The sequence below is a fragment of the Polypterus senegalus genome, chromosome 1 (genome assembly GCF_016835505.1).
Source record: "Polypterus senegalus isolate Bchr_013 chromosome 1, ASM1683550v1, whole genome shotgun sequence".
Taxonomy (NCBI): domain Eukaryota; kingdom Metazoa; phylum Chordata; class Cladistia; order Polypteriformes; family Polypteridae; genus Polypterus; species Polypterus senegalus.
Window position 1 is genome coordinate 88290716 of NC_053154.1, and position 25391 is coordinate 88316106.

General features: G+C 36.5%; 1 protein-coding gene and 1 long non-coding RNA gene across 4 annotated transcripts; one reads left to right on the forward strand and one right to left on the reverse strand.

Annotated features, from left to right (window-relative positions):
• Positions 1-19925, reverse strand: LOC120529010. Of its 3 annotated transcripts, none has more exons than XR_005633600.1 (3): positions 19726-19925; positions 14080-14232; positions 1-216 (listed from the first exon to the last, which is right to left on the reverse strand). It is a non-coding gene; the product is annotated as an uncharacterized LOC120529010 (long non-coding RNA). The 3 variants fall into 3 exon arrangements; XR_005633599.1 differs by having other exon boundaries at positions 1-213; positions 14080-14229; positions 19726-19923; XR_005633598.1 differs by having other exon boundaries at positions 1-213; positions 19726-19923.
• Positions 12392-25324, forward strand: LOC120528999 (protein rapunzel-like). Its single transcript, XM_039753065.1, has 2 exons — positions 12392-12591; positions 23031-25324. The coding sequence occupies exon 2, from the start codon at positions 23078-23080 to the stop codon at positions 23747-23749; it is 672 nt and encodes a 223-aa protein (XP_039608999.1). The 5' UTR covers positions 12392-12591; positions 23031-23077; the 3' UTR covers positions 23750-25324.
• Positions 25325-25391: the final 67 nt, after the last annotated feature.

Genomic DNA, 25391 nt, shown 5'->3' on the forward strand with positions numbered 1-25391 from the left:
TTGGTGAAATAGACAGATTTATATAAGGGACGGACAGGAAATTATGTACAATGGGCATGATGGGAAAATCCAGGAAGTGCCAGAGATGATATAGTAGTGTGGACTTGGAAATGATGTCATCAGAACAGGACAGGAGGAAGGTAGCGGTTGTCATACATACGGAAGTGTATTCATCACTGGGTCATCAAAAAGGCTTGTTTATTCGTCCATTTTCTGCTAAATAAAAGAGAGTGATGTTAGTACTCTGTTCCAAGCCCATTTTCAGTGTATTATTGCGCTCCATTGGGCCAGTCGACTGCTCCCTAATCAAACGTGTGTGACAATAGAAAGATAGAAATTTTAATTGTCCACAGCGGGAAATTTGGCTTTTTACAGAAGCTCTTTAAATAAATAAGTGTATAAATACATAGATAAATAAAAATAAACAAATGTACATGCACATTTTGGTCTTAACACACACTGGAATTACTATAAAGCAAAAAAAAATTAAAAAGAAAACTTTTGACTTGGAGGTCACACTCACAGTGAGGCATTATGCAGATGTATTGCTGTTGGTATAAATGAGCCTCAGTAACATTTCTTTACACGTCTACTGAATAATTCATTAGCTGAAAGTCCTCATAGAGTCAAAGTGTCAGAGAGGATGTGTAGCATTGTTCATAATGGTACTTATTATGCTACAACTTCCTGGGGGTCCAGAATGAGTACCATAACCGAGCTTATCCTTCTAATTAATCTGTCAACTTGGTTTTCTACTCACATCCCCAAAGATGTTAATACACTTTTTTATTCTTAACTGGTCATATGTGAGTGCTTGCATGAGAGTTTGAGTGAGTGGGCCCTAAGATGGACAGGCATCTTGTTCAGAATTGATTTCTGCCTTGTGTTTAATGCTGACATGATGCTGAATCAAACATTTATTCTCATACAGGTCTGCCAGGCCCTTAAAGATCTTAAAGATCAGGGAATCCTTCATGAAACTAAACCAACTGAATCTTGGAAGTTGAACCCAGCTACAGTGATAAGGATTTTGGACCTCAACTCTCTAGTTGTGTTTTCTGTTGCATTCAGACCTGGTGATAGGTGTTGTTCTGTACTGGATGTTTGAGTTAGATAGCTAGAGAGTGTGAAAGACAGGGGGCGCTATCGAGCCCCAAACCCCACAAGTGACATGCATACAGTCACAGGTTCAAATAACAGATTTTATTCTTCCAAATACCTTCCAAACAATATAGAATGTAAATAGATGGTGAACCCTTTCTTTATCATCTTCTTCTCCCGACTCTTCTTCCGCTTACATTTGTTTTCCTCTGCCTTCCGACTCAGATTCTCCAGAAGTGTGGCAGTCCTCCTTAAACTGGTTCCCGGGAGTACTTCTGGTGTCTGCCCACAATCCAATGGAAGTACTTCTGGGTCAGGAAGAAGTCTCCAGAAGGGAGGGAGACTTCCTCCCTGCAACTCCCCCTGGTGGTAGGCATGGTATACCACAAGGCTATGGCATTGGACTTCACTTCCCAGCATGCTGGTGGGTTGAAATTCAGGGGAAGTAACATAAGAATGCTGCTCTCCAGTGTATTGGAGAAGTATAGGCTTAGGAGAGGCAAACTAGAAGCAAGGTAACCATTCGCGCAGGGTTCCACTCCAGCGAAAAGGTTGAAAAACACTGGATTAGAAAATGTTACATAACTGAAAATGTTATCATTCATATTAGGTTGGATAAGAGCACTGCATGGATTATCAAAGACAAGTAGGTAATGAAATGCAAAGGTATTACAAAGTAAAACATGTCACATGCTTAATATACCTAGAACTGTAGGAAAAAGATGGAACCAACACTGGAACAAGCTATCATTTTAGGAATTTCAAAATTACACTGTGGTGGGCCTAAGCTATTACCTGGTATTTTCTTTCTACAGTCAGTGGTGCTTGAAAGTTTGTGAACCCTTTAGAATTTTCTATATTTCTGCATAAATATGACCTAAAACATCATCAGATTTTCACTCAATTCCTAAAAGTAGATAAAGAGAAACCAGTTAAACAAATGAGACAAAAATATTATACTTGTTCATTTATTTATTGAGGAAAATGATTGAATATTACATATTTGTGAGTGTAAAAGTATGTGAACCTCTAGGATTAGCTGTTAGTTTCAGAGACTCAGGTGTTTTCAATCAATGGGATGACAATCAGGTGTGAGTGGGCACCCTGTGTTATTTAAAGAACAGGGATCTATCAAAGTCTGCTCTACACAACACGTTTGTGGAAGTGTATCATGGCACGAACAAAGGAGACTTCTGAGGACCTCAGAAAAAGAGTTGTTGATGCTCATCAGGCTGGAAAAGGTTACAAAACCATCTCTAAAGAGTTTGGACTCCACCAATCCACAGTCAGACAGACTGTGTACAAATGGAGGAAATTCAAGGCCATTGTTACCCTTCCCAGGAGTGGTCGACCAACAAAGATCACTCCAAGAGCAAGGCGTGTAATAGTCGTTGAGGTCACATAGGACCCCAGGGTAACTTCTAAGCAACTGAAGGCCTCTCTCACATTGGCTAATGTTCCTGTTCATGAGTCCACCATCAGGAGAACACTGAGCAACAATGGTGTGCATGGCAGGGTTGCAAGGAGAAAGCCACTGCTCTCCAAAAAAACATTGCTGCTCGTCTGCAGTTTGCTAAAGATCACGTGGACAAACCAGAAGGCTATTGGAAGAATGTTTTATAGACGGATGAGACCAAAATAGAACTTTTTGGTTTAAATGAAAAGCGTTATGTTTGGAGAAAGGAAAACATTGCATACCAGCATAAGAACCTTATCCCATCTGTGAAACATGGTGGTGGTAGTTTCATGGTTTGGGCCTGTTTTGCTGCATCTGGGCCAGGACGGCTTGCCTTCATCGATGGAACAATGAATTCTGAATTATATCAGAGAATTCTAAAGGAAAATGTCAGGACATCTGTCCATGAACTGAATCTCAAGAGAAGGTGGGTCATGCAGCAAGACAACGACCCTAAGCACACAAGTCGTTCTACCAAAGAATGGTTAAAGAAGAATAAAGTTAATGTTTTGGAATGGCCAAGTCAAAGTCCTGACCTTAATCCAATTGAAATGTTGTGGAAGGACCTGAAGCGAGTAGTTAATGTGAGGAAACCCACCAACATCCCACAGTTGAAGCTGTCCTGTAAGGAGGAATGGGCTAAAATTCCTCCAAACCGGTGTGCAGGAATGATCAAAAGTTACCGGAAACGTTTAGTTGCAGATATTGCTGCAAAAGGGGGTCAACCAGATACTGAAAGCAAAGGTTCACATACTTTTGCCACTCACAAATATGTAATATTTGATCATTTTCCTCAATAAATAAATGACCAAGTATGGTATTTTTGTCTCATTTGTTTAACTGATTTCTCTTTATCTACTTTTAGGACTTGAGTGAAAATCTAATGATGTTTTAGGTCATATTTATGCAGAAATATAGAAAATTCTGAAAGGTTCACAAACTTTCAAGCACCACTGTATGGTGCCATTTGTCCATCAGTTTTGGATTATGACCAAAAGGAAGTACCTTCAATTTATTTTCTTACCAGTTTGGGCTGAACATGATTTGAGCTGCACTTTCTGCTCTCAGTGTTCTGACAAGAGGCACAGAATCTGTAATTTGTATTCTGAGGTTTGTCTGATTTGTTCAGTTCCTCTACTGCATGTGTTCCCTTTATTCTGTTTTTGTTTGTTGGAAAAATTCTTCTTCTGGCACATAAACACTATTTCTATCAGAAAGAAAAGTCTTCTTCATGTTTCAGAACCCTAAAAAAGTGTAATTGTGCATATAATGTTGCACAGTATTTGTAACCATCATTGAATCTAAGGGTGGATTCTGGGAGAAATAGCATGCTACAATTTATCATAATGCTGAGACACATTCATCTACCTCTGCCAGTATACTGGAAATGAGTTTCAAGGGATGACAAATCAGTTTCTTTCTTATCCTTTTTAAATTGTACCCTTTGTGATAGTTTTAGTTCTTTTTGTTCTTGTTCTCTTTTCTGGATTCTGATAGGATGTGACCCTTTTGCTTTGCATTTTATCATTGTTGCTGGTGAGCCTTCTTGGGTGTAATTGCAATGAGCAATGTGGTTTTGCCTCAAATATCATAATTTTTTTCAGTTTTGTGTGGCCCTATTTTTTACTGTCACTGTGCCTATTGATGCTCATGTTATATAGTAAGTATGACCAAAAGGGGTCTCCCCAGAGCCCCAGACACAGTCAAGGGAACAAATAAAGTGTATTCTATTACACTAAATATATTCACAGGTTCTTTCTCCAATGCTAGTAATCACAAGCACAATCCAATGCAGTATTTCCTAAAATCTCCACCAGGCAAGCCTTGTCCTCTAACTCTTATTCTTGGACCCAGGAGCACTTCTGGTTCCACAGCAATGCATGATGGAAGCACTTCCGGGTCACACAAATGCTGCCTATAACTGAAAGGTCATCTCTCGATTGTGCCATTTGGTAGAACCCAAGGACCCCGACAGGGTTGTGCTTCCATAGTATAAATCCCTAGGAGCCCTGAGGGTCTCCAGACTGGGACCCAGTCAGAGGAGCACTGCCACCATTCATTCTGGAGGAGGAATTGCCAGTTCTTTAATTGTTCCTCCAAAAAATGGGATAGAAACATAGGATCTTCCCATCTAGTTTGTGTCACCATTCTTGCACTCTTTCCATTATGGCCTGCTGGCCAGATGGCAAGTTTTCCTCAAACCCAGTTAGAACAGCAGTCCACCCACTCCTGCACTTACATAAGTCATGTTTTCTCACCTATATAAGATGTTTGGATAAACAAAGACTTTGTCACAATGCTCTTCAAAGACTTATTGTAGTTAGAGCAAGCCATGTTTAGTTAAATTTAGGACCTTCTACTTTAGAATTTTCAGTTAGATTTTTTAGAAGTCCTTTTTTATTTTAATGATTGAGCTTTTGTCTTTTCTAGCACCAGACATTTGTCTGTTATTATTGACTACTTCTTTGCATATTCATCAAAGATGTATATTCAATTTGCCTCTTGGTTCCTGCCAAGATAACATTTCTAGCTTATATTTCCCAGTCAAACAGAATAGGTTTTACGCTTTCTCTCTTTTTATTCTTTATTTTCCAGAATGTTTAAATGTTTAATGTTTGAGCCAAAAATAAAATATGCATTCTGTCAAAGCTAGTTCAAAGAACATTAACCTCCTGCTTAGAGACGCAGTGGTTTCTGATCTCAGGCAGTGGCAGTTCCACTGTAAGTCAGCAGATGGTGCTGTATAGATACCTACACTTCTGAATTGATGCATGTTTGTGCATTGTTCACTTATTACTAAACAATATAAAGTGAAAAGGGACATTCCCTGTTTAATTACTGGTCATCTGAGTGCCAGCTATATACCTAACAATGTGCTGTTTTAAATGTATCCTATGAATGAAAAGTCCCTGTCTGCAAAACACTTGCATATTACAAGAAAACTGTGAATTTCTACTTTTATTGACTGTTTCACTTAAAACATATTTATTTTAATACATTTTATTAACAATTTAAACCTTTATATCTAGATGGCTTCTAGTGTGCTGCTTGCATGACAGTTTTTTTACAGTTTCAACAGTTATCCCAAAAAAGAAATACAGATATATAATTAATTTCACAAAAAATAGATATTAAGCCGTTATTAGCGACCTACAGCATTCTAAATAAATATCTGTACCTCAGCCAAAGTGTAAGTTTACAATGAGAAACAAACTATTTCTCTCTGTGTCCTATGTTAATATTTACAAAACCCTTTATTAGTACACTCTGTCACTAGAGGCTGCATATAGTGTTCACGCGCTCAATCAAATATTTTTTCCCTTTTTTAAAAAGGCATTCAAGTAATTCTTTGAAGTGGTCGGGCCTGGGGAAAAGAGCCCCAGACATCACATTTGTTTGAAAGATTAATTTATAAATGCGTGACCCTGTGGTTAGGATATAGTGGGTTGGATAATGGATGGATGGATGATATTGTTTTGTTAATCAATGTGCATTATTAAAACACCTCATAATTTCACAACAGTTTTTATAAATTGTTGAGGAATTAATGAGTATGAAGAAATTATTTCTTGCAGAAATTAACAAGGCAGTTTCTGATTCTCTTTTTTGTCCTTACATTATAAACTGATATGATTACAGCTCGAGTACAAGGAATGAGGGAGATAATAATACCAAACATTGACTCATTTTAAAATAGAAATAAATTTGAGTGCCATATGAATAAAGTTAGTAAATATGTTTATTTTGGTGGTAGGTAGTTTTGAGTTTTCACTAAACGTCAAGATTTTAGTTGTTTCCAAAATAATATATTTTTCTTCCAATAATCTACTGCCACTCAAGTGGCTGCTGCTGCACCTAAAACAATATTCTCTCTGAAGCACCTGATGTTCCAGAAGGCAGCAGTTCCTACAAGAAGCATGAGAACTCAGTTCTTCCTAGATAAGGTTCAGAGTGCAGTAATATATTTATTTATTTTCAAATTTGACAAAATTTTATTGCTGACAAATATTCCACTTTCTATATAGCCACCAACACATGGAGCAAGCACAGAAACAAAAGAAACTTGTGCGTGCTGCATCAGTCTTAGCAAGCAGGCATAGCTATTAGAGGAACTGCATGTCTAAGAGGCACTCTTGTAGTGTGCATGTAATAGCCATTTTTACGTAATAAATTACTAAATATATTTGAAAGACAAAAGTAGCCATTTGAAGTGAGTTTAAGAACTACTTACACTGGAAGTTTTAAGAAGAACAGTTTTTATTTATTTGTCCAGTGCAGTTCATTTACATTTCGTATTTTGCCACCTTTGCGTGATTGTCTAGTGGCAATGTCTTTGTGGTGCTCCACTTCTACTTTCCTAAATAGATTGTCCTGTGTGAATATAGAGATCTTCACTTCTTTGCAGTGAAAACATGAGAGTCAAGCATGAAAGCCATTCTCAGAAGATGTAAATCAGACAAGAACAGAACTACTGTATATTTCTAATAATATTCTTCAACAATCAATACATTTCAAAGGTGATTTGACGTTTGTTGTGCATACATTATCACCATGAAAATGCACCTTATCAGCAATGATACTTCTGTAAAGTATGCTGTTCCATTTCCACTTTTGTCTATTCTCATCAGATTCTGTATTTTATATCATAAAAGAATTTTCCAAAATCACCACACCACTAGCAGCTTAAAGTATTGACTACTGAGCTAATAGGCCTACTGCTTCTTGTCAGTCCCTACTGTAGGTGTATTTTGTCTTTTTTCTGTTGTGAAATCCAGCCAACTGAGCATGACAAGGACATTTATATTACTCACTGGATCCTCTTATGTGTGTTGAATAAACCCTGCTGTGTTGTAGGTACAGTAGGTTCTGGTAGGAGGATGGGTGCCCTGGTGTGTCTCACTAAGGAGCTGGCTAGCCCTTTGCCTAGAAGAGTTTCTGAGGGGATCAGAGGTGAACCAGGCATTACTTATCACCTGAGGCCTAAAAGGAGCCTTTAGTTATGACACATTGGTATTTGGAGAGTTGGGAAGACAAAAGACAAGGGTACAGCTGGTAGGTCAAAGGAAAGGCAGATTGCTTGTGGAATGATGGTAGAAAGTATGGTAGAAAGGAGTGAAGACAAAAAGCTATACATCTATAAGTGGACCATCTACTACATGAGTTAGTAAGGAAATCGTATTGGTGTTAATAGAGAGACACAGAGAGGTGCTAGAGGTTTTCACACTCTGAACACCAGCTGGGGTTCCATATGGGTTTCAACCAGCACTACAATGGGGGAGGGTCCCACCTAATGGTGTAATAGTTGTTTCATCAATTAACGTCAAAATTAACATTGTTAACAGTCATCAGTTGAGATCTTTTTCCCTCAACAAGAGAGACGGGTTCAAGTCAACACCAGACAGGAGCACAGAAAACGATAAAGCAAAAGCATGAAGAAGCAGCTTCTGCTGCATTTGCAGGTGTGTTTAGAAATCTAAATTTGTCCAAATTCCAGTAAGCTAACTATTGTTACATCAATTGCTGCTACGTTAAAGCTAGTGGTTTTAATGGAGTTAACAATGGGACAACAATGGCATTATGTATAGTAATTTTGCTGTTTAGTGTGTAACAAATATCTGATGTTACAGTTTGGTCTGTTTATTGATACCAGAGGAGCTGGTTTGAGGATTTCTGTAACTGCTGACCTCTTGGGATTTTCACACACAAAATCTAGAGTTTACTAAGAATGGTGCAAAAAAACAAAACTATTCAGTGAGTATCAGTTCTGAGGACAGAAATGCCTTGTTGATGAAAGAGGTCAAAGAAGAATGGTCAGATTGATCTCAGCTTAAAGAAAGGCTATGGTAATAACAGTGATTTGTAGAAAAGTATCTCAAGAATGCACAACACATCAAACCTTGAGGTGGATGGGTTACAACAGTAGAAGTCAACTTTGGGTTCCACTCCTGTAAGCCAAGAACAGAAAGATGAGACTGCAGTGGACACAAGCTCATCAAAAGTGGACAGTTGAAGATTGGAACAACGTAGGTTGTTCTGACATATTTCAATGTTTTGATTTCTACTGAGGGACAGATGGTATGGTCAGAATTTGATACCAGCAGCATGAATCCATGCAACCAATCTGCCCTATGTCAACAGTCTAGGCTGACAATGATGATATAGTAGTGTGAGGAATGTTATCATGGCACACATTGGGTTTCGATAATATCAATCAATCATCAGTTGAATTACATGACCTATCTGAGTATTGTTGCTGACTAAATGCATCTCTTGCCAGCCACAATTTATCCATCTTCTAATGGCTACCTCCAGCATGATAAAACACCACGTCGCAAAGCAAAAGACATCTCTAAGTAGTTTCATTAACATGGCAATGAGTTTAGTGTCCATCTGTGGGCTTCCCAGTCAGAGATCTGAATCCAATAGAATACCTTTGGGATATGGTAGAATAGGAGATTTACAGGATGTGCCACTGACAAATCTGCATAAGGTATAAGAACTTGTGGAATGCAAGCCATGAAGAACTGAGGCTGTTTTGAGAATGAAAGGCGGCTCTACCCATTATTAGTATAATGATTCTAATTTCCTCAGTGAGTGTATTTTTAAATTACAAATGGAAAGTAGGAGAGTCTACCTTTGATAGACAGATTTGGTTCCAGAACCAGTTCTGTGCATGATGGTTATTCTGACTATATCTAGCTTGTATTTTTAACCTCTTTCTCTGGCTCATTTTCAATCATTGGGCCAGTTTATTTTACCAATGTCTGGTTTGTTGAGGCCTGCCGTTCTATTGTCTGCCACCCTACCAGCACTGCACCTCAATATTTCTCATTGTCATGAGGGTGTCCACATGGTGGATTCACACAGTTGTTTCAGGCTGAGCCAATCCAACCTATATGGCTCAGCTGAAAATTGGGTGTTCGTCAGTTTACACTAATCCCTGATCTGATTTCGGGAGTGGGTCCTGGTAGCTTTGGTCCAGGTGAGATTCCCCTTAATATAATGAGAATAATTGCAAGGAACAGTCCTGGATTGTTCTTTGTTCTTCCCCTCAACTTAGCCTAAATTCACTTGGGTAAACCTAACTGAAGAACAAATCTGCTGAGAACATTATTCTAAGGATCATTCAGGCACAAAAACAATGACACCAAGAACACAGTCCTAGAGTAAATTTATTTTTTAAATATTAATTATTTTAAAAATGCATTATCATAGCAATGGTAATCCTTATAAAATTACTTTTAGACAAATACACCCTGCACACCCAAATGGAATTCTTTTCTACTGGAGAATAAATCAACCTGAAGACCAGCTACAAAACATAAAGCAAAACGTTAGAGTAATATGCCTTTTCAACCATTTTCCACCCCATATTGATAATTGAAGGTTTTATAGAGTGATGATCCCTGAAAGCAAAACCAAAAGGACTTCCATTAAGATTGAAGATTAAGATGCTTATATCAAAGCTAATGTGCCCACAAAATCAATAGAAGGTCTTCTAGAAAACATTGCGGCTATCTGAAAGCAATCGGTTGAGATTATTTTAAAAGCTATCTTTTATTTAAGATGACCACACAGTGCTTTAGTGCTTATTTAACCGTTAGTTGATTGTCCTGGTCATAATAAAAGGTCTTTCAGGTTAGTTGTATGCAACAAAGAACAAACATATTAACAAAAATATTACTTATTTTTGCTAAATTTAATTATAATACATAATTTTTTTTTAATTTATAATTTACAGCATAAACCTACAAAAACTTGATGTCTGCTTCCACACACAATAGTCCTTTTTTTACAAGTATGATAGAAACATTTTAATGCACAAATACATACTGTCAGCATTTGTATGTATGTTGCAGGACAATACACGATAGTCCTATAAACATAATCGTACACTCCCATTAAATAAAAGCAGGGAGGGGGAAACAGCATGATGCCCTGACTATGTCATTACTAAGTGTTCTGCAGTATCTCGAGGATATTGAGCCTTGAGCAAAAAGCTGGTTATCATCAGGAAGGCACAGAGGATTCGCTGAAGAGAACAAGAAGGGTGGTTAAGAAAGAGAAGATGGTGAGTTTAAAATTTTCAGTATCTCTCAATAAAGAACATCCAAGCATGATGAAATTATAGCATGCAATACTGAAGTGGTAAAGTTACTCAATTAGACCATTATAAATCACTTTAATGATACACTCATCTACATAACTTTATATATAAAGTAACTTCATGTCTTTAGAATGCTGCTGGAAAAAATATATTAACAATTATGTTTAATTTTCATGTTATGTGTATTCCTAATGCTTGATATTGTTGGTACAAAGGATATCATTTTTTTAAATAGTAGCACAAAAGTACGGACTCATATGAAAACAAAATGTGATTATCATTTAAACAGTATATCTTCCTGGCTACATTTATACTCATAAATTAAGTCTAAAAGTCAAAGGCAGGATCGACACTCTTGGAAATAAATGGAAATGTGCTTATTTTAAATTGAAGGAGAACTTTATTTCTTAATAGTATGAATCTTTGATTACACATAAAGCAGCATTATCTGACCAAATAAAGCTCAATATGGAATTGCTGGCTATCCATTTATAGTTTACAGCATATCATAAGTCAACAATCACTCACCTATTAGATATTCAATCATTATAACAGTTGATGAAATGACTGCCATGTTTTATTACTATTACTGAATAAGTCTGTGACACTTTCATCCAGGGTAACTTAGAAAATCAGGATTTGATTATTCACTGTTTTTTACTATTGAAGTACAGAAAAGCTAAGTGACTTCCTCAGGGTCACACAGAGCTTCAGAGGTGGTAATTGAATGGGGATTTAAAGTTCAATGTCTTAGCCACTTTCAAACATTGCCCAATTTGAAAGTGTGGCATATGACTTCTACTGTATGCAGTGTAAAACTATTGAAAGTGATGGCAGCATTGCCATCGTCATTTCTAAAGATCTAAACGTTAAAGAAAAGCAGCACTTCACATTGTGAAAACACAGGCACTATCACAACATCTTCAATAATATTAAATCATAAATGTTCAAGGACAAATGTAGGTAGAGTCAGTTCTTTAAAAGAGGAACTGTACATCTAAATTAGTAACTTTTCTGTGTTGTGTATTCTACTTCCCAAAATAAAATAGAAGAAGTGAAATCTACCAGATCACTTTAGCTGGTTCAAAGGCACATTTTTATCCACATACTGCAAAAACTTTCAAGCTTATAAACCTTTTTGTTTTAAATAATATTGGACTCTTTGCCTGACTGAGATTGTGTTGCTATTAGACCAGTGTCTGCCTTAGAAAAGAACACCGATGTTTTCTAAAGACTTTCAAATATTAATATGACAGTTTAATTAATATTATGTTATGGAATTATTACTTTATATATATAAAATTAGCAAATTAAACATAAAACATATAAAAAGGCATAAAGTAGCATGTTGCAGAATGCTTGCAGAATGTTTGCAGAATTTGAACTTTTCCTTGCAGAATTATTGTTTCTAAGTTGCAGAATTTGATCTTAAATAGCACAGAATTCTCCGATTATAGAAAAAAGTAGGTAAAATATTGCTTATTCTGTTCAAAATCCAATTTTAAGGGAAACTCAGCTTTAAAGATCAGCAATCTCAGTGCAGTGTAACTGTTAGGTCTGCAGCAGCAGTTTACAAACCTACACAAAGGCTATTCCATCTCTGATTTCCCCCCCCTAAAAATGGTCACACCCACAGAAATTTAAATGAACCAATCAGAGGAAGATTCATGGAAATGTCCCACCTCTGGCAACACCTTTTTTAAATAATATTTAAACTTGCAGACATTAGACAGACAGAGAAGGAGAGGAGAGACAGACAGAGGAGAGTTAAAGGGATTGGGGTGGCCTTATAGAACTGTGGGAACATCTTGCACCATCTATCAAAAGGAACTTCATCTGAGATTTAAAAAAAGAAGAGGACACAGTGGCTGTTTAGACTGTAAAGAAGTTTTTCACACTGTATTTTCTGGAATATATATGAACTAGGGTAAGTCTGAGATTTATGCTAATAAGCCTATGCATTGGATCAAAGTCTACTATTTTACCATCCATCTTGGAAAATTTTGTTCTAATATTATTCTAATAAGTCTTTAATGTTGTTTTCTTTTTGTAACTAAGATGTTATTTCTTGAAAAAGACAATTTATATATTGTTGGACATTTGTAGCAGAGGTTGTGGCAAAGCTCTTTGTTGTCAGCCATGATGGGAAGAAACATGCTGGGGGAATGGCAAGCTCCCTTTAAATTTTTTGAAGGCTTATTTCTTTATCATTGCAGTCATTTCCAACCAGATTCAATCTTTAATCTGTAAGGAATGTGTAAAGGTTGCTATTCATGCAGCCTTTGATGGGTGTCAAGGCAAAGAACTTCTGACTTATTGCATATACAAGACAGAAAATAAGCAAAAAACCTACATATAAATAAAATAAGAGTAAATATTATTGCCACTATTTATAAAATCAAAATTATGTCTTTATAACTTTGAGACATTTAAAATTAATTATTTTCTTGTAATTGATTTAAATATACTAGTTATTTAAAGAACATTCTTCAGATTTTACTCTTGCTAGGTAACATGTATATATATATAAATTTACTTTGCCTTGGATAACACTTGAAAAAAGTTTTTTTTGGCTAATATTTGTCTTTTTTATGTTTATTTTAAATTTAGAGTTTATTTGTCCCTTTAAAGTTGAAATGATCATTTTAGCTCCCCTAGTGGTCACTCTCTAACTGCAATTAACACTGTACATTTTCAAGATGCTGTTATGTAAGAAGACGCTGTAAATGTCCTCATTATATGTAAGTGAATGACACTTAACAGCAGGGGGAAAGAGGGTCTTTAAGAAAAAGTGTACAGAATTGAATCTGATGTTTATGTCACTGCAGTTACTATCTGAGGTCATTAAACTAATATAAAAATGTAATGTACAAAGTTAAAATGTAAAGAAACAGCATATAGAGCACAGTTATTTGTGGAATAATCTGTTATATTTTGGATACATTTCGTAGCAGTTTTTATGTTCTATTGTATTACACAGATGGAGGAACACTATAATGTGCGCAGTATTTAGATTGATGACGTAGAAAGTAGAAATGTGGAGCCTCTTCTCCAAAAACCTCATTTTTGTTTCATTGTCCATTAAGTTACACAAATTCAGTGCTTTTTCTTTATTTGAACCATCATTATACAGTCTTTACAATCAGGCTTCAATATTCTACAGAGATTAAGCAATAGCAAGAAACTGATAAATTACTATAAAGTATAGTTACAGTTAAAACATTGATTTTCTTTCTTGGCTGACAGTCTCCTGACAACCTTTACCTTTGCAATGATGCTTTTCTTATCTTCCAATTGAAGAACTAATTTCATGTTGCATTTTCTTTCATTGCATTCTGCACTATAGCCTGTAAAAATAGATATTAATATTAAAAAGGCACTCCCTGTTGTCCTTGATTTTAGAATGTTTGTTTACCTGATTATTTGAAATGAATGTCCAGTGTAACATGGCGCTGCTTTTTACCAGTGAAATGTATTCATACATTTGGCATGCAGACAGGTTAAGAGAATCTCTCAGGGATGCTCAGTAAGTCAGTTACTTGCAGCTTCGTGAGATCCAATCCATCTGCTTAGGAAAAAGATAAGTAACTGTTAATACAATATATAATTATACATGGTAGTGCTGCTGCCTTGCAGTCAGGAGACCCGGGTTCACTTCCCAGGCCCTCCCTGCGTGGAGTTTGCATGTTCTCCCCGTGTCTGTGTGGGTTTCTTCTGGGTACTCTGGTTTCCTCCTACAGTCCAAAGACATGCAGGCTAGGTGTATTGGCAATCCTAAATTGTCCCTAGTGTGTGCTTGGTGTGTGTGTGTGTGTGTGTGTGTGCACGCCCTGTGGGGTTTGTTTCCTACCTTGTGCCCTGTGTTGGCTGGGATTGGCTCCAGCAGATCCCCATGACCCTGTATTTAGGATATAGCAGGTTGGATAATGGATGGATGGATTATACACACATGTACTGTATATAAAGTAACCATACTACAAAACATTATGTAAATAGTGTACACACATAGGATGTATAGATTACATTATCAGAAAAAGGTTGAATCTGAAAAAAGAAGATTAATTAGTAGTAAGATCAGAGTGATTAGATGTCGATGTCCATTGCAAACAATTACAATAATATATGCCATAAGAGTGCCTTGCCTTGCATTAGCTTCACTGTAAAAAGTCAGTTCTGTGTCATGGTGTCCTGGAGATGCTTAATCTTCTGTTGCAGCACATTAAGAATGCTGCTTGCCATGTAGATAGCCTAGCCAAGGGTGGTACATGTTAGTGCTACAGGTATATAAATACATTGGATCATACACATACAGTACATTGCACCACAACCCATCACAACACCTGTGTCTGCACTTTATAGCACCTACAATATATAAATGTTTTAGCTTCATCCAAAGATCAGTGGCTAATAGTTCAGAACATGGGCCAATATTTAGAAAGGAACTGTGGCATCTACCATTCACTGTATCCCATAATCAATAGTATTTATACTAGTAATGGGAGGACAGTATCTCCTTTGACGTTGATAACCACTAGATTTATCCATTAAAGATTATGTTGCATTTTGAAAATCATTTACAAAGGGCATATTGCCAGAACAGCAGATGTTTTGATGTTAGAAAGCAAATTCTTGCCACCCATCATATGACCTTTTGCGGGAGATCTGCCTGGTCTCATTTTTCACTACTTAACAGCTGCTTTTTCTCTTGTCATAACTGTTGCAGTCTCCATGACATATCCCTGGCTCACCATATCCCTGGATATGTCTGTGATAGAGAATTTGTGATATTATACACTCTGTAATTTTAAATACAGTTTATAGAGCATTACAACCATTTCAAGTAAACGACTGCATCACAGAATATGATTCTGATACAATGATGAAAAAAATAGCTGCTTATATTGCCAGTCATGGCCGTTTTACCTGATACTAATTACCCCCACAGACATGGCTATGTATTTATGTTGCTGCGCCACTGCTTGTAGATTATTGTTTTGTGGAATTTCTATATGTTTCTTGGTGCAAGGTGTTAAGGCATTACAATGGTTAACAATTTTGTTGCTGTAGCAGCAGCTCAAGCATCTCAGATTGCATTCCTGTTAGCCATCTTTGTTTGTTCATTCTTCTTATGTCTTAGAGGGTTTTCTTCCAGGTAGTGTGGTTCTCCCACATCCTCAGATATGTGCAGATTAGGTAAATTGGTGATTCCAAATTGGCCTTGTCTCAATTCAAGTGAAGTTACGTGCGTTAGTGAGCTCTGTGATAAATGTGTGCTCTGCCCACTGCTGCTTTCCACCTTGTGCCCAGTGCTGCTGGGTAAGGCTCTTGCGACCCTGTGACCCTGAGTATGTTTTGTTAGGTTATGCTTGCTATACTCAAACGTCCACCTCACAACTGTCCCGAAATTAGGGTGTCTGTGCTCTCTACAATCAGTTCCTGCCAATCCAGACTTTTGACCACGCAAAACACTGTTTTAGAGAATAAATGTATAAATAATGACCTCTAGATGGAGGTAATTTCTGTACTAATCAATTGTCATTTTGGTCCAATTTCCAAATCTATACTGGTTTTTTAACAAAACCTGCCACTTTATTGGGGGACACCTTTTTCAGTCATAAAGTGGCTCCCTGTGACCCTGAATTGGATTTACTAGGTTTTAGAATGGTCATGCATACACATTTTTAAAAATTATACAAACTCCTAATATGTTTTATTCTATAATAGATTTCAAATCAACATATTATGAAGCATATCCACCCATAAAATATCCAATAACTTGTTTTTCATGGCAAGTGGATACGTGTCACTATCACAGTCAAATGAATAATGTGTAAGTTTACAGTGATTCCACAAAAATCAAGTAAAATCTTTTTTCTACTCATGTTTCCTTTGACAATGTAATTTCCTTTTCAGATAGAATTACTGTTGATGGAACTTTCTATGCTCCTCACTTTGCCTTCAAAGAGACAATGAGAGTTTTCAATGTTCTGACGCAGACGAGGGTGGAGTGGATTTTCAAGTGTTACAGAAACATAAATAACAGTAGAAAAAAAATTTATAATTTTCCATAAAATAATATATATATATATATATATATATATATATATATATATATATATATATATATATACTAGCAAAATACCCGAGCTTCGCAGCGGAGAAGAAGTGTGTTAAAGAAGTTATGAAAAAGAAAAGGAAACATTTTAAAAATAATGTAACATTTGCTTTCTATTCGTTTGCATAAGCACAGTCCTTCACCAGCAATTATTTAATGTTAGCTCAGACCAGGCACTTAAAAGTTTTTGTCACACTTTTGCTGAGTTTGTGCCAAACACTATTCTATCCCTGACCATCTCATTTTCGTTTGCATAAGCACAGTCCTTCACCAGCAATTTTAACTCCGTTACAGCTATTTTAACTCAGTTACAAAGTGATCAAAAGTTTCGTTTATACCCCGCGTCCTCTCATTAAACTTGTATCTCGCGAATATCGTATTCGTCTTAGGCATGACAAACGCCAGCGGCAGTGTGTCTATGAACTTAATTTAAACTTAAGCTTTACACCTTTCTTTCCTATTCGTTTGCATAAGCACAGTCCTTCACCCGCAAGTTTAACTCCGTTACAAAGTGATCCAAAGTCTCGTTTATACCTCGTGTCTTCTCATTAAACTTGTATCTCGCGAATATCGTATTCGTCATAGGCATGACCAACGCCAGCAGCAGCGTGTCTATAAACCTAATTTAAACTTACGGTTTACACTGTGCTTTGTTTCCGCAGTTGCTGCACTTATGAATACTGTATGCTTGTATGCGTCACTCGCTTCATATTTTTTTGCTGTCTTCTCAATTGTGTAATGCATTTTTTTTTCAGCGTTCTTTGGAGCTCTTCCTTGTTCTCTACGTACTCTCTTGTGTGATCTTGCGATGTCCATGGCTTTATTTAATGTTAGCTAAGACACAGCACTTAAAAGTTTCTCTCGCACTTTTGTTGAGTTTGTGCCAAACACTAGTCTACCCCTGACCATCTCATCTTCGTTTGCATAAGCACAGTCCTTCACCCGCGAATATTTACCTTATATGGACAGGCACTCAATTACGTGGGAGGCGTGATGATGTGGGACGCAACTCCGCCTCACACGGCGACCAAGCTGCAGGCTATGGCCGTATATATGGTCGAAAGTAGGTTCCAGTTATGACCATTACGTGTAGAATTTCAAAATGAAACCTGCCCAACTTTTGTAAGTAAGCTGTAAGGAATGAGCCTGCCAAATTTCAGCCTTCTACCTACACGGGAACTTGGAGAATTAGTGATGAGTCGGTGAGTCAGTCAGTCAGTCAGTGAGGGTTTTGTCTTTTATTAGTATATATATATATATATATATATATATATATATATATATATTATAAAAATTATCTTGGAAAGAGACGAGATGTGATTGTCTCAGAGACACTTTTGCAAGACGACAAGAGTTTATGCAAAGAGATTTGGAAAAGTCCTGCGTGGTTATGTCAGACACATTTCTTGTAGAGAGAAAGAAACAATATTCACTCACAGGCAGTTATACGTTGTGTTGCCACAATGTATTTCCAAACACGGAATCAAAATTCAATGCAATATTGATGAAAAGGTAAAAGCGAAAAGAGACCAAATTATGTATATGGATATAGTTGATATGACAGAAGTGCGCTGCGCGAGATGCAGATCACGCAGCACGGCAGTAGCAGTAAGCCAGCAGCTGATCAAGCAAAGGAAGTAAAAAAAAACTGTATGTGTTTCCCATTTCCCATCTTTTTGGAGTGCGTTCAGCCCCCCTCTTCACAATGCAAGTGGCAGAGACGTGAAGTGGTTGGCACCAAGCACAGGCGGGGCTTAAGCAAAGTGAGCATATATAACATTATAATAATATATAATGGAATGCTGTAACAGAGCCTGTATGTAATCTAATTTCACTAATGCTTCCTAATTAAGCCAGTCTATAAATTAATTATTTTTAAACATATTTGTTCTATAAGCAATTGTTTAAAAATGTCTTCAGTCACAATGTACTGTATATGAAGTATCCATGGAATATTCCTTAGGTGACACAATGCAGATCGAGCTAAGCCTTGAAGCTTAAAACAAAGCATAATTACTCCTTATATAAATTCCATTATTTAATAGACCCATTTTAAAGCACAGTGTATCTGGAAGAAAGACAGGAACAAACCTTAGAGAAGACACCAGTCTATTACAGAGCACATTCACTTAAACACGGCCAGTTTTAGAACTGTTAAAAACCCAATCTATGTATTTTTGGGAGGTGGGAGGAAAGTTAAACAACATAATATTACAATGTTGAGCCTAAATGAAATAAAGGTCACTATGGACCATGGTCAGACAAACACCAACTGTGAATAGAGAACCCAATCATTGCAAGGCCCATTCACACACATTCCCACATTCACCTTCAAAATGTGCAATCTAGAACTGCAAAATAACTTCTTGTTCATGCATTTGGGGATGTGGCAAGACAACTTCAGTAAAAAACTCACACAATAACAACAAGACATTTCATTCAAACTCAGAATGCAGGATCAGTGAGGATGTGACTCTAACCACTATACTTTTATGCTGCTCCTGAAGTAGTAATATTAACAACTGGTGCAATAGTGTGATCCTGTCATGTAAAAAAAACAACTAATAAACACAAAGTCAGAAGATGTAGAATATTACAATGCATGCAATATTATTGGAAACCATACTTGCTCATTTTTTCAAATGAAGATTTGTCTATTATTGTATATAAAGCTAAAATTTAAAAGAGATAGACAAAATGGGTATTATGAAATTGAAACAATACTTAAAAAAACAAAAAACAGAATTATCTTCTTGCACCTGCAAATATATTTGTACTGATTGATTAGTGCTAAATCCAGAATTGCACCATCCATTACATCATAAGAATTTTTAAATGATGGTTTCAGTTTCACTATTGATTTAGCTGCACTGTCATGTATATTTATCTCTGAAAAAACAATCACCCAAGCATGCTAATGTAAAATTTACTGGCAGGAAAACTCACCCTTGGTAAAGTAAATGCCTGCATAAAAAACTAGAGCCAAAAAAAGCCGGAAAACATTTGAAGCTGTAGTTCAATATGTCAACTGCCTGCTGCCAAACAAATAGCCAAGGTAGAAATGCAAGTAGCTCAGAGATGTGGATTTAACAAATTCAGGCGTATCCACTTTTCAAATCCAGCAATGGGGGTGTGGCTTTTACATTAGAAAGCAGAGCTCAGAGCGGAAATGGGAGGAATAGGTCAGTCATTGAACTGGAACTGGAACAATCAGAAAAAATGGAAAGCTGATGATGCCTTGTAATAAATGATGCTAAGTCATATAATTATTTGCAATATTTAACTAATATTTTTCTTGTTTGCTTTTTAATTAATATTCAGAGTATAATAGATTTTAATACAACTGAGTTTAATATTTTAAGGAAAACTCAAAATAACCAACATTATTCTAATGATATCACCCAAACAGGTGAAAGACAGGATAGTCCTGCAAGTACTTTTGAACAAATGACCATGAAATTTGTAATGCTATATGCCCCCTGCTTGCTTCACTCGCCCACCCCCTCCCATCACCCACCCCCCTGGGGGCATTACACTCCAGCCACTTCATGTCTCTGCCGCTCGCATTGTGAAGGGGGGGAGTTGGGGTCTGAACGCATGCTAAGGAGATGCAGACTGATTAGCTGTTGTCTTTATGTTGCTGTTATCAAGCTGTGTGTTCTGCTTGTTGCGCTGCAGGTCGATCATTTAAAAGCCTATGCAGCAGCTGTCTTTTTGTCTCACTGCCTTGTCTCGCGTGACATTAAAGTGTCTCTTGCAAGATGCCATAATAGAGAGATAACATAATATAACATTTTCAAGAGCGCTTAATCCAGTTCAAGGTCATGGGAGATGACATTTATTCCAGGAACCAGCCCTGTATATCACTGGGTTCACTAACACACACACCCACACTCACTCAGACCAGTTTAGAGTCTGAACAGCTTTATAATTTATTGCTGGAAAGCTTGAGTATTCAGAGAAAAACCCATGCAGACACTGAGAGAACATGCGGACACCACACAGACAGATAACCAAGACAAAATTTGGGCTCACTTGCCATTTCTATGTGGGTTTGATGTGCTTGATCAACCCTCTTCATAGAGCTTGGTCCTGCACCTCTTCCTCAGTCAAACCCTTGTCCTTCAGATCTTCTTTTACTTTATTCATCCACCTACACTTTGGCCTCCCTTGGTTTCTCTTCCCGTGTACTTCCATTCCCATCACACTTGTGCCCACATATTCATTGTCTCTTCTCATCATATGTCTATACTACTTCAACCTACTTTCCTGTACTTTATTTGACATCTTAACCACTTTTGTTGTACCTCTGATTGCCTCATTTCTAATTCTGTCCTTTTTTTTTTGTAATTGCACACATCCATCTCAACAGTCTCATTTCTTCCAGTTGTAACTTCTTTTCCTGTGCTCCCTTTACTGCCCATTTCTCAGCTCCAAACACCATTGCTGCACTCAACACTGTCTTAAAACACTTACCTTTACAATTCACCTTAATTCTTTAATCAAACGATACTTCTGATACCTTCTTCCAATTGTTCCAAACTGAACTCCATGGTTTACCTCTGCATCTAATTTTCCATATTGGGCTTCCGCTGATCCTAGATATTTAAATGTATCCACTCTTCCCAATAGCTGTCTCCGCAGGCTAATTTCTGATCATCATTAACATCCTATATTCTGTCTTATTTCTATTTATCTTCAATCTTCTATTCTTCTTCCAATTTCCACTCCAGTTCCTCTTTTCTGGTGCTATACAACATCTTTTTAAAGAAAACATACTATAACAATTAATGTTGTCACATTACATCCATTTGGAATTTTCTCTTGGGAAAATACAATTGTTATGTATGTAACAGTCAATGAAAAGATCCTAAAAACACAGCTGTTTAAATATTTATTTGCCTTTCTTTATGAAGTAAAGAAAAGCCAAGCAAAATGACACCTTTTATTGGCTAACTAAAAAAATTACAATATGCAAGCTTTCGAGGCAACTCAGGCCCCTTATTCAGGCAAGATGTAATGTGATGTGAGTTGCCTCGAAAGCTTGCATATTGTAATTTTTTTAGTTAGCCAATAAAAGGTGTCATTTTGCTTGGCTTTTCATAATGTCTAATACGGTACAACACCCTAGTACTACTTTATGAAGTAATACATCTTACCTTTTTGGCATTGTTAATGTGTCCCAATACTACTTAGGGAGAAGCCCTTTCTTTTGGTGAATAGCGAAATCATGTACAGTAGATATTAACAGAAAATAGATAAAATCAGGATTATGGATGCTAGAAGTCTGAACATGACCACATCTTGTAGTTCATTCTAGCTTCTTATAGGAAGAACAGTAAGGCTGTGTCTACACCTTGCACATTTGTGTTGCATGATGGATCGCTTTTCTCTATAATCTAGAGGGTGCTTTCCTGTCCATAATATGGCACACCGAAGATTACCTTTCATTCTAGACATGCTGGTCATACATTTATGTTGTTTAGCAACTGTCATAAATATCCCCTGCCTAATATGGCAGTTTTCATAACTAGTGATCTCTTCTAAATCCCTAGGAGGATGAGGTAAGTAGAAGGTGTGGTCTGTCAAATCCCTGCCATGACTGCTGGCACTCCCGGCTGCTTGTCTTTTGCATGACTCTGCTGGGTGTGTCCCCAAGTGCACACATCTGGTAACTTTCTGGTAAAAAACACAATAAGCTTCAAAGCATCCAGAGTTGTTAACCTTCTTTTTTCCATTGCACGATTTTGGAGAGTCCAAACCTATCTTGGTAGTTAGTATCTGACAAAAAGCAGGAACCAACCCTGAATACCAGTACATCACAAGGCACACACACCAACGTATGTTGGGTCAGTTTGAGGCCACCAAAAACTGAAAAACAGAGCAGCTGGTAAAAACACCATGCAGACACATGGAGGACACTCAAATTCCAAGACAAGTCCTTGACAACTGTGCCTTTGTGTCACCCTTATGTGTCTTCTTTTTTGTTTATTTAATATTTACTTTATTTATTTAGATTTTTTTCTTGGGAGAGCAAACAGTTAGAATTTAATTGAACAGGTTACTTATGGGAACTAAAATTTGAGCACAATCTTGTGTAACCAAATGGTCATTCATACAGAATACTACATATAAACTACAACTTTACTGCTGATGTAAAATCTGTTTTTAAACAGTTGCTAAGAATGATCGATTTATCATCATAAGATATTCATATTAAATTCTTTCTCATTAACATTTGTATTTTTCAGAGAGCTGTAAACTTGGTCAGGACAGCCATCCAAGAAAGACTCAAGCCATGTCTGACATTTCTAAAGAGGACATAAAGAAACTTGTTATAACTGCTCTCCAGTGCGTGGCCACCATTTCTTCAGCTGCTGCAGTTATCAATCCTGTATTTGGCTTAGCAGGATCTGTCATCGGCATTTTTTTGCGCAGTACTGATAATGAGGAAATCAACCAGTTAAGAAGTGACTTTAACAAAATTCATGCTGGTCTAGAAAGAGTCTCTGCAGAGACCAAGAATATTACTATGGATATAAAGAAAGGAGCCACAGACAGCCAATACTTCAAAATTGAGAAAGCAATTATAGCTCAATACAGAGCCCTCCTTGCCTTAATTGAGGCTGACCCAAAAAGGAGAGATGAAAAGAAAGAGCAGTTTGAGAAAAAATTCATGGCTGAAAAAGGTTACCAAAATATGAACACTCTGTATGAAGGGGTAATAGGAAAACGCAAACTATTTAGTGAACCCATTCTCGATGTATATTTGCAGTATTCCAGAAACAACAAAGAGATCATGGAGGGTTTATGTACCAGCCTTACCCGTCTATTCTGTATTGGTCTGATCAGCACTATGGCTTATGCAGCCAGCATTGGCGATGATGAGGAAGGGCTAAAAGAAAAGTGGACTAAAAGAATGGAAGAAGTTGAGAAAAGAATGAAAGAGGCTGTGCACCAATGCCAGTAGAATAAGAATGAAAAAGATGACAATGATAGATTAGTCATTGTTAAAAGAAAATGCAGAATGTACCACTTGCATAGGCACTTCTTAGTTTGTGAGGTCTTACAATATACCGTGCATTACTCGCTCCTGTAAAACCAAACTTCTCTGTTTATTACAGTAATTCAAATGTATTGTAGTATTCAACCTGCATAGAGTGCAACACAGTGAGACTCCTAAGCTCTTGCAGCTTTACAACATTTACATTTGTATTGACTTTAATATATGGACGTTTCTGTGACAATAATGTGCAATTTTTTATACTTATACTGAAATGATTATATAGTTGCAGCTACAGTTAGAATTACTGCTGCAGCGTGATAGCAGACTGTATAAGGAATTATGATTTTGGCATCTTACATTTTCTGAATTACATGTTTAGGTTTTCCGTGTTAGTGTAAAAATTGACTTAAATTTTCATTATTATCAAGTATACAAGAGTTAAATGTAAGCTGAAATAATGTGATCATAAAAAGTATCTGCATTGCATTGTGCTAGACCATGGAATCTTTATGTATTTGTATTTTTTGCTATTCATCAGCGCAAAAATATTTTAAATTTAAAACAAAAAAATGTATGAACTTAAACAGAAAATACTTGATTATCTAAAGTATTCAACTCTTTTTAGAAACCTGTTTAGGTTAGAAAATGCAGATCTTTTAATTGCCAGAGATTGTTCAGTTTTAGAGAATGACCCGGTCTATCCAGATCCATATTTTTCCTGTTTCTTTATGGTGGACTTCTCGTACTAATCCTGGATTTCCTTTAAATGCAGCTTTTTTCATCATGGCGTAGGTTTGGTTATGAGTTGCGCTGACTAAATTCTTAACTTTCCAGATACATAATGTGTTTTACCTAAATTTAAATAACACTGGTGACTACATTTATATTATCATCTGACTTCTCAAATCCACAAAGCCTGTTTAGATATGTCAGAGAATTCCTTTAAATAGGTCCATAGAATTTTATTTTAATTCTGACAATGCCAATTAAATACATTAAGATTCCATATAACAGAATGTGAAAATGTCCAAGGAAAGCTGAAAACATTTTATAGCCACTGTTATAATTATGTGCATACATGTGTGCGTTTGTTGCAAACTGTGTTGCAATTTTGACTTAATAGTACATATTAGGAAACAGAAATCAACATATTGCAGATAAAGAAGACCAGTCATGCATATTATGATATTTTAAATAGCTTACTGCAGGTAATATGGCTAAAATGTTAGTAAAAGAAATAACAAACATTCCTACATACAACATATGCTATAAAATATATACAGGGAGAAAGGATGATTATTTAATTCTACTTTTTATTTGTTGTGCCTTCAGAGTAATTCAAACACTGTTGTACATGCTTAATAATGAATTCAAAAATATGTTTTTGGGTTAAACATCTTTTCCAAATATCTTAATGCATCATTAGAAATAGCATTTTAACCATGACAACTATTATAATAACATACATGTAAACATGTGGGTGTAAATTATACTGTTTTAAATGATTTAAAAATATAAATAAAATGGCTATTTAAATTAGATTGTCTTTTGTTAAATGGTTTGTTAAACCGTTGTCAGTTTTTTAATAGCTTTCCTTAAACCATGA

What these genes read in the sequence shown, in the direction of transcription:
- LOC120528999 (XM_039753065.1), top strand. Translation starts at nt 23,078, where the DNA reads ATGTCTGACATTTCTAAAGAGGACATAAAGAAACTTGTTATAACTGCT.